Raw genomic sequence first — 10,790 nt, 5'->3', positions numbered from 1 at the left:
TTAACAAAATTTTAAAAATCGTTTATTGTTTCGTTTTGAATTTATAAGTTTAAAAAAATATAAATTTTCTGAAATTTGAACTAAAATATAAAATTTTAATTTTTATTTTTTTTTGTTTTGATTTTTTAATATTTTATTTGAATCTAAATGAAATATTTTCTATCGATATTTATGTTTTAAAATTAATACAATTAACTTAAAAGTGTAAATGTCAATAAGTTGTATTAGTAATAAATCGAATCAAGCTTATTCGATTTACTAGGTGACTAAGCTAAATCGAAACAACCTAATTCATATTGTATCGAATTTTATTCATTCATAAATCAAAGCAATCCATTTCGATTTGCCTTTTCAAATCATACTGATTTGATTTAATATTCGATTTACATAAATTTGTGCAGGAAGACATGCACATTTTTTAATTTAGGACTTTTCATATAATATTGAATCCCACTTTATTTATTAATGTTATTTACCTTAAAAGTTATAAATCTATAATTGAAATGTGAACAATAACAATATACAGGTATACAACCAGAAGGTCGACCAAATGAACCAACTTATATCACCTCAATTCATAAATATTTTAAGTTTTTAACGCTCATTTTAACCAGTTAATTATCAATTACTTCAAAATTATCACGGACTTAAGTTGGTCTCAGTAATCAGTATCATTTATGTTATGCTTTTATTTTATGTTTTCATGTAATACTAAATTTATGCAAACCTTTTTCTTTTGTGAACTACATATTATTTTTTCTGTAAAAGGAATACAAGTATATTTTAATAATAATATGACATTTCAAACACACTTTTACATTTACTTCTACAGGATTAGTTTTTAACTTTATATTATATGCTTTGACGTAATAGTGAATATAAATCAATCGCTTTATTTTTTTCGCAAAAAGATAAAATTCTAAACATGAACATTCACATTTATCGTTACCTTATAAAGAGAGAAAATGTTATAGAACATTGATATATACAATTATACATGTAAGCACTTACTTAAGTACATACTAAATTACTAAACCAAATAAGGAATATCTATGAGTTGATAATAGAAAGATTACAATTCTAAGATAAAACCAATTTTTTCATCAGCATGACATGTTGGCAATGCATCTAACATTGTCTTAAAATCAGCGTTCTCATCAATCTTGAAGGTACAAATAACCTTGACAATCTTCAAGGCATGCCACCAACATTTTGTATTACTTGAACTGCAGTGGCACTTCCCTTCCTTTCTTCCCATCAGTGTCTCATACAAAAACTGTTGTTTTTTGCAAAATAACAAACGGCGTTAGAAAGATCATATTGATGATAAAGTATATAAACACAAATGCAGTCACAGCTGGGATGAAAGTACTGTTGTCGTTGTAAATGCAAGACTCAATGCAAGACTCAGAAAATTTGAGGATAATGACATACCTGAATGAATGCTTTACCATGAACATAAGAGCGAAAACTAAATGAAATAGAGTTCGGGCAGCAACTTGAAAGCAAGTAATTCATAAAAGGGAAATAGAGAGCTTCGTAGTCCGGAGAAAAAAGTAATTCCAAGCGTTTAATAGTTGGAGGAATAGATGAAACTTGGAATGCACCCTGCTCTGGTTCAGTCTACAGAATTCAGACAAACAAACAAATAAATAAAATAGGCAAATATGTAAAGCAGAATGAACCAATGTAGCAAGTGTATATACTTACTAGAATTGACAGACAGATAAAGAGGGAGACTGATGCCCAAATCTTTTGGGGTTTAATGTTTTGGACAAATTTCCTCAAGCTACAAAGGTCCCGAAAATCCACATCGCTAAAACTATTGACTTCCAATTGATTAGAACATTTCTGAAAAGATATACCAGGTTGGTTGTTTCCCTCATACGCAAATGATAATAAATTTCGAGCATCAATGTTAAGCTCCTCCAAGTTAGAGCAGTATGATAACTTCAAGACCTTGAGTTGAGCACTTGAAATATTAATCCTCTGAGACATCGAGCAATTGTCTAGTTCCAAACTCTCAAGGAAAGGAAATTTAGAAAATAGTTCAAGAAACCATTTGTCTCCGATAGCAATGTTCTTCAAATTCCATAAGCACAGCCATCTCAAATTTGTGCAACTATCTAAATTCAGCTTGAAAGATGTATTTTGATACTGAAGACAACAATGTAAGCTCTCAAGATTTGGAGCATCAATATATACTTCCCGCATTCCTTGAACATAAACTTTCTTGAGCTTATGTAAACCATGCAAGAATAGTGATTCCACAAGACTGAACTCATACACTTGAGGAGTTCCTCTGATTGGAGGGTTATAGACAGCACAATCAATCACGGTTAAATCTTCAATTAGAGGACAATGAGAAATGACATGATCTATAATCCCTTCATGTGCAAAAAATATATTGCATAGTTTTATTATTCTCACTGAGTAAAGCTTGATGGAATGGGTGAGGAATGCTTGGTCAACTCTGATTCGGTCCATCAACACCAACTTAGTAAGTGATTTGGATTCAATGACACTGAGTGGAAGGTCATAAAACCTGTCCGGACTGTGTCTCCTTACATAGCGACTAGGGAGGCGAAGCTGTAAATGTAATACTTCGCCACCACTTTCAAGAGCCATCTTCATCCATAGATCAACATGGTGGGCCATGCACTTATGGTCTACATAGTCCATGATGAGCTTGAATTCTTTGATTGCTAAGCCTAGGTCGCCGAGCCTCAGTAATCTTCTCCCAACATAGTCAACAACTTTGTCTATTTTGCTATGATAATTGTCTACCGTTACATCTTGACTCTTAAAATGTTGATCGCTGCAAATAGACAATATTGGAAACGTAGACCATGCTTCTCTCCAAGCCTTTGATAAAACACTAGTCCTGGCAGAATCTCTGTCCGGAAGTCTTGCGAGAATGTCATGAAGTATAGCTTCTGGCAAACCAGATATTTGGTCCATTTTTCCCCAGCTTCAGTACTGATAGCAAGTATAATATCATGGATGGATAATTGTAACTTATACAATGCCAAGAAAGAAAGAAATAAAAAAAAAATCACATGTATTACATGTTTATTATCAAAATGATTCATCTGGGAAGCTAGAGATGTATGATTATGAATGACTTTCAACTAAGTACACTGATGAGATTTTTCATTGTAAAATTCATAAACTGTTCATCAAATTTTCATCATGACCCAAAATGTCCCATTAAAACTCATAAATACTATAATAATAATAATAATATAAAGATCAATGTGGAACCTATGTAGATCTCTATCACTAATTTCTTCTTCTTCTTATGTGAAGTGTAATAATTTTTGAGATGGAGTTACGACATAAGAAAGAAAACACAAGGGACTAATTGTTTTTCTCTATGGAAGTATGATGATTGATGTACATGTACTCTAACATTGTAATTTTTAGTATTTTTTAAAATGGTAAAAAATATAGAAATCGGAGTATCTCAAATCTTTTACGATTTTAAAAATTAAAGGATCCAATTTTTGTGCTTTAGAAATGTCTGTACTCCTAGAATTTAAATTTTTTAATTTCTGTACTCCAAATCAAACTTTACTACATTTATCAAATTAATATCCCAAACTCTAGAAAAATACCATTATTAAACCAATATAAACAAATAAAGTGTAGACTCTATCTCCTTTGTCACTAAAAAATGAATTTCAATTTTTCTTCCTATCTCCTAAACAGTAACCTCACTAGTTTCTAGACTAAAGAAAAGCTCGTTGTTCCAATAACAGAAAAAGAAAGGGGAATATTAAAAAATAAACTTACCTTCTCCAATAGAGTGTGTTTGTGGTGATTTGAAAGGTGTAGAAGTGCGGTATTTTTTTTGCTTTGTGATAGATGATGCGAAATAAATGAGCGAATTTCTGGGCTTAAGGTTTTGGTTTCAGTGTTTTATACTCTCACTTTAGACGGTGATAGAAGAGACCTCTCTTCTGGGTTTAAAGTTTTGGTTTTAGTATCTTATACTCTCACTTTAAACGGCTTTAGACGGTGATAGAAGAGACCTCTCTTCTCGGTTTAAAGTTTTGGTTTTAGTATCTTATACTTTCACTTTAGACGGTGAAAGAAGAGACTGACAGAGAAGTCCGTTTTAAGTGGTNTTTTTAAAAAAATATAAATTGTAATTTTTTTAAAAAATATTTTTTATTTTTTATTTTTTACTATTTTTATTTTTAATTTTTTACTAATAAAAATTTACCAAATACGCTAAAAAATAAAAAAAATATTTTTTATCAACTTAATAATACTCAAACAAACATAAAAGAATTACATTTTTTATTTATAAAAGATGTAGTTTATAAATATGAAATCAATTTTGTTATTGATATATAAAAGCCTACTGAGCATTAAATTAGTTCATCCTTAAAAAAATAAACTATCAAAATATTACTTGAAAATTTGTATCGCTAATAAAACAAATTTTAAAAAATACTAACGATAAATAAATCCGTAAAAAATTTAAAAATACGACAAAAAGAACTTGATACTCAAAATGTTGTGGCATGTAGACGGTAGTTTAAGTGTTTACTCGAATCCTATGTAAAATTTTCATCCGAAATTTTTAGAAAATAAACTTTAAAAAAAAGGATAGAAAAAGGATCTACAAACAGAATGAAATAAAGCTATGCTTAAATGGTTAAGATTACAAATCTGAGGAAAGAGCATTTACCGAAGAAACTTTGCGGCTAATAAAAGAATTCGCCACCAAAATATGTAAAAGAATTCATGCTAATAATTAAATACTATAAATGTATATTTTTATGGAGCCAAAAATAGGAATTCTTAATTGTTAGGAGAATAATGTAGTCCATTAATTATCTTTTAAGTTAATATTATAATTTATAAGGTTTTACTTTTTAATTTTAAAATTTTAAAAATTAACAAAATAAAAACTAATAAAAAATTGGGCCACATTATTGAGAAAAAAAATGAATAACATAAAACAAGAGTATTTATTTACTCTCAGAACATAAAAAAATAGGACAAAACTCTTATTTATGCCTTACCTAAAGGATAGGATCGTTATCAAACTACACATCATGAAATTTTGTTGTGTACCTTTCCCACCCTAAATATGAAACGATATGCAATTTTGTTTTGTGTGGTTAATTATATGCATTCAGTGTGTTGATGATCTCAAAGTTTGGCCATTTGACACCTTGTAATATGTCAAAAAGGAGAGTTAAGGTACATAGAATTTATGGAAGGCACATTTGTATCCTACATCAGCATCCTCCATTCTTCATTTAGATACTGTTTCAAAATCTAATAAACTAAATTCATACGAAAATGGGCACATACACAAGATAATTTGCAATTGAATATTTGTTTGTGACAACAAAAGCTATGGAAAGAATAAAAATCATAGAATAGAGGTTGAATAATTTTGTAAAGATACTCATATACAGTTGTCTTCACGCGACATTAATAGTTAAGAATCGTTAGATAATTTGATGTGTGTGACTAAATTGTTATTTAACAGTTCTTAACTATCAAATTCACATGAAAACAACTGCATGAGTTTCCAAGATTAGAGACAAATCCCATGAAGAAAGTATGTGTTTCCTCTGTACCTAAGCATCCTGTTGTGTTCTCCAACACACCACAAATGGCCTTCAAGATCCAAATCATCTTTCATTTCAGCAGTTTCCCATACAAACTTGAAAAGGCTAGGTGCTTTATCCAACTGCTTCACACCGCGCCCAATCATCTTCTCACTATCTGAAGTCAAAATTCTTCCCAGACACAACCAGTTCTTGTTGTCGCTTCCACTCTTGTAAACTCCACCAGCCATGTCTACTTCAATATCTGAGACTCTTCCAAAGAGGTAATATAATAATAGCGTGAATAAGCAGCGAGATGAGTGTCCCAATGTTTTGGAAAGCTTCTTTTGCACCAGGCGTTCTTGGTGTCTAGCTTCCTTGTATCCAATACTGTTGTCAATCAAAATGTCCTTGATTTGCAAAAGCCCTTCTTTCATGACTTCAGCCTTAGCCACATGCAACTTTAATCTTGTTTCGGCTCTAAAATACTTGATCAGATCATTGAACATCTCAAGAACATCTTCCCATTTCCGGGAACCAGAGGTGTTGACATTATTTGAAGGTGAAAGCCTCATCCATGAATTGGATTCAGGTTCATTGGAAACAGCAGCTTCAGTGAGAAACTTCAGGCAGGTAAGAACAATTTGCTGACCCATTATAGTATCTTTGTCTAAGCCCTGAGAATCCAAAGCATCCAAATCAACTTTAAAATTATTCAGAACTTCCTTGAGTGTACCAGTCAATATGCGGTGCTGGGTTGCCTGTGGACACACTTTGAGACGAACTACTTTCCTTTGTTGAGTAGAAACATCAAGAAAGTTGCTCACTTTGGCAAGGTTATCAATCACTATAGGTTCTCTTTCTCTTGCTTGACTGAAAGGAGAAAATGGTTCATTTTGTGTTCCCATGGTGGAGACCAGAACATGTTTCATTTTGTGCTGAACTGGTGGAGATCCAATAAAGGCCCGGACAAGAGACTTGAAGGTACACATATCATGCTTAATCTGCTCATCAAAAATGGTTGAATTACTAATTGTGTCAACAAGTTTTCCATTAATTGCATCCATGTTCGCCAGAACCCGAGTCAATTCTTCTAGCTTGGAAAAGTCATTCTGATAGCATTGCAGGTTGGAAACATCTTGATAGCAGTGATAAGGCATTGAGTTCAGGTTAAAAGGTGTAGATTTGTTGGTTTTGACACCGGAAAGCAGCTTCCGAATTCCAGAAGAAAGTTCCATTACTTCCAACAAAAATAGAGGAACTGAAAAATAACACTCAAAACAAATGGAAACAAATAATGACTCTAAAAAGAGGATTTGGATCCTCTAAAGTTTCAATTTCACTTTAGAGAGTAAAGTGTGATCTCTCACCATTGATTTCATAGGTGGTACCAATAATAAATATGAAAGAGAAACTATTCAAGAGTAGAAGATCTATTGCAATAAGAACATGTCCTAAGCTATTTTCAACTAATAATATAGATCAAGTGCTAACATATAATTAACAGAATAACAAGTTCAACTTCCTAATTCATAAAAAGTCACACAACACAATCATCAACAAGAGTCTTGAGATGAAATTCAGCAAAGTGACAAAAGAAAAAACAACTCCAAGCATAGTTATCAGGACAAAGCGATCATCAAACCAATCAGACTACTGGGTAACTAGTTCAACTGGTAGGTTATTGGTTGAATCGGCTAACCTAGTCCTACTTAAATAACAATATAAAATAGTCAAAAACTTAAAATTAAATTTTGAAATATATATCTTCAACACTTTAACAACAATCAAGTCTCAATTTCTAAAATAAAATAGACATATTATTGGTCAATAGTTCAATACTACAATAATATCTTAATTTCACACAATAACAGTGACAATCAATTAGGTAATTAGCAATCAATTCCAATTAAGCAATTAACAATCACACTGTAGCAACGGAGCCTATTAACCATTAATCAATTAGGCAATTAACAATCAATTCTAACAATGATAATTTCATGGCCCTCAAAATTAAAATTGGAAATAAGGTGCATCCCTATTATTTTTTATTAGCAAAATCATAATATGATAACCACAAACTAAAATTAAATAACTAAATACTAATTTCCAAACATTTTCTTTCCAAATTCAAAATTAGCGAACGAACACAAAATCAGCAATGAGCAGGATAACTAAGAAATTAACAAGCTTCCCATGCAACAAATTCAAGTCTCATCATAAATTCATAACGTAGCAATTAGTCAATTACATTACATACATAGCATCATATAATTGTTTTTAACTAAATCATTTTGAACACATTAAAAACTAAATTAACCAAATCACATTTTTTTTTATGAACAACAGACTGAAACCGAAAGAAGTAAGCAAGAAAAATTAAGTAACCTTGGTAGTCTTCCAATGAGCAGAGAAGAATGTGACACGGAGAAGCTGGCGGCACTGTGGCAGTCCTTCTCCTTATGTTTACAAGGCGGAGAACTAGAAAAATATGAGGGATAAGGAGAGCGCCGGCGACAAGCACGCGAGGGACGACAAAGCTCAAGCGGAGACGCGAGGAGGGAGAGAGGCGAGGGAGGCGTGGCGACGACACAAGCAGGCGCTCGAGCAGATGCGGAGGCGAGAGAGGCGCGAGCAGCCGAGCTCAGACGGAGGAGAGAGGCCAGACGAGAGCACACAACGCGGAGGATCCGGCGAGATGCGCGGGGACGCGGCGAGCATGCGGCGGCGATGAACCATGACCCAAAATGTCATCAACTATCCCAACCTATGTAAATTTCCATCACGAATTTCACGAGAAATAAACAGCAACAAATGATATAGTGTTGGAAATAGAATTATGCTATAGGAAAGAAATCATCATTTGAATTTTGAAATTTGTATAACACAATTTGCTGATCTCATATAAGCACAAAAGAACACACAGCTATTTTCCAAACAGTCAATTTTTTTCCCCCTTCTAACCCCACTGAACTATTATTATACATCATCTATAACCAAAAGCTCATTGTTAATAATGAAATGGGGTGAAATATTAAGAGGGGGAAAAAGCAGCAAGGATATAAGACTTACCTTGTCCGAATAATTTGTGTTGTGTGGTGAAGAGAGTAGTTGTAGCCTTTGAAGACACGTCTCGTTTGGAAGTAAGGCCTAGGGTTCAGCCTTTCAGTTTCAGACCGTGGGAGTGAGAATGAGAAAGAAAATCGAATTGGGAGCGAATTAACGAGTGAATATAGTGAGTGGGTCACTTTATTTATAGTGTCACTATATCTATATATATGTTAATTCTAACTCCAAAAAAATTCAAATCTTATCTCATGTACTATTTTGGAGGTTATACTTTTTAATAATTTTTTAATATTAAAAATTTCGATCAGCCTATAACTTATCGGTGTTCATTTTGCTACTCCTGTTATTTATTAATTTATTTATTTATTTGGCCATATACTGCTATGATTTTATTTTATTTAATGAAATATTTTTTACGGAAAAGCTCTGCATACAAGCCCTAATGGCTTGTATGCCATACAAGTTCATTAAACAATAAGAAATAAGATCGCGCTGCTTCAGGTACGTTGATTACACGCGCTATATAACATCGCGCGTATATCTAACTACCAGATTTAAAATATTTCTTTCCCTTTTCGTTTTCGTTATTTTGAGATTTCGTTCTTCTTCTTCTCCCGCGTTTACCCTCCTTCTTCTCCATTGTTCTTTTCTTCTCCTTTTCTCACTAGCATCTTCTTCGTTTAGGTTACCTTTGTCTCTCTCTGCAACTCCATCTTCGTTTTCTATTTTTGATTTGTTGTTTTTCGAAATCAAAGTTTGATCTCGTTTTGAAGATAATGGATCATACAACCTCAGATTGTCATCTGAATGCAGGCGAAGTGGATTATGAGTCAGAATCTAACGAAGTCCCTGAGGTTTGATTTACATAGGATTAGTATGAAATTTCTTTCAGTAATTTGTATAGCATTGTGTAGTTGAAAAATTACTGAACATTACTGTGAAAGTAACACGTTTACGTGAATCTGTCGATTCAATGTATTAGTTGTGATTAATTACTTGGAATTTGTAGCAGACGCTCGGGTGTAGATCAATTCTTGTTTGGGTGTACTTTAGCTAGAAGTGTGGGTGTATCTACACTTTACTGGTTTTTTGTTATTTTAATTTACTTGTTGTTGTTCAGCTGTATTATAACAGACATGATTAGGTGTGTTTTTAGAACTGTATTATATCTGCATGCTGTGTATTTACAGTTTATTGCTTTAAAAGTCATTCTGTAGTTGAGTTGTTGCGGTTAGGGTGTATCGTATTAGACATGATTGGGTGTATTTGAATCATATCTATGGGTGTATTTACAGTTCTGACACGGTGTATTTTGCAGCCTCTCTCAGTTGTTGATGACGAGCTTGTTCCAAAGGTTGGAATGACCTTTACTACCCTTGAAGATGCTGGAAAATTTTACAGGAACTACGCCAAGGCTGCAGGTTTCTCTACAAGAGTTCGGTGCACAAATAGGAAGGGAAACGAGATTAAGAACCAACTGATTACATGTAGCAAAGAGGGAAAATGGAAATCTAAAATATCTCCGGCCGAGAAGACCAATCCGACAGCCGGTCTAAACTGTCCTGCAAGAATTTATATACACACATTGAAGGATGTCGGTGCTTGGATCATTTCAAAGGTTGTGCTGGATCATTCACACCCCTGCTGTCCAAGCAAAGCAGAGATGCTCAAACAGCACAGGGAACTAAGCATGTCCATTCGTCGTACGATAGAGAATAACGAGGAGGCCGGTATCAGACCAAGCAAAACCTACCAATCATTTGTTGCGGCTGCCGGGGGTCACCGCGAGTTAAATTTTATCGAAAAGGACGTGAGGAATTACATTACCAGGGAAGTGCGGAATGTTTCCGAACAAGAAGATGCAAAGGAATTCGGGAAATATTTGTTAAGAATGAAAGAGAAGAATCCGAATTTCTTTTTTGAGCTCCAACTCGAAGAGGATCAATCGATTAAGCTGGCTTTTTGGGCCGATGCAAGAAGCAGAGCCGCCTTTGAGTATTTCGGAGACGTCATTTCATTCGACACCACCTACAATACAAACAGGTAACAAAACTGCCCCTGTTTATGATGCTAAACTAATGTATTTTTACGAATCCGCAGCAGAGGTGTATACTGGCTGTTTCATTGGGTGTATACGAAGCATTTGTT

The 10,790-nt window shown here is 33.4% G+C and overlaps 3 protein-coding genes across 6 annotated transcripts in view; all 3 read right to left on the bottom strand.

Annotated features, from left to right (window-relative positions):
* Positions 1–10,790, bottom strand: part of LOC107617629 — an 80,210-nt gene that overhangs the window by 14,898 nt on the left and 54,522 nt on the right. The window lies entirely within an intron of this gene.
* The window catches only part of LOC107617467, a 36,309-nt gene continuing 26,550 nt past the window's right edge, over positions 1,032–10,790 (bottom strand). For 2 of the 4 annotated variants that reach the window (XM_016319228.2, XM_021111326.1), the window contains exons 2-4: positions 1,711–2,979; positions 1,435–1,623; positions 1,032–1,276 (exon numbers count right to left, since the gene is read on the bottom strand). In XM_016319228.2, coding sequence (XP_016174714.1) covers positions 1,073–1,276; positions 1,435–1,623; positions 1,711–2,961 — 1,644 coding nt within the window. In that variant the 5' untranslated portion in view covers positions 2,962–2,979 and the 3' untranslated portion in view covers positions 1,032–1,072. Of the gene's footprint in view, positions 1,277–1,434; positions 1,624–1,710; positions 2,980–3,795; positions 4,040–10,790 lie in introns of those variants that run through there. The other 2 variants (XM_016319226.2, XM_021111327.1) reach the window with 2 other exon arrangements.
* LOC107614724 lies at positions 5,561–6,811 on the bottom strand. Its single transcript, XM_016316865.1, has one exon. It carries the CDS (start codon positions 6,809–6,811, stop codon positions 5,561–5,563), a length of 1,251 nt encoding a protein of 416 aa, XP_016172351.1.

This window comes from Arachis ipaensis, chromosome B09 (assembly GCF_000816755.2).
Source record: "Arachis ipaensis cultivar K30076 chromosome B09, Araip1.1, whole genome shotgun sequence".
Taxonomy (NCBI): Eukaryota; Viridiplantae; Streptophyta; class Magnoliopsida; order Fabales; family Fabaceae; genus Arachis; species Arachis ipaensis.
Note: the sequence above shows the minus strand (reverse complement) of the source record. Positions and strands in the feature narration are given on the sequence as shown.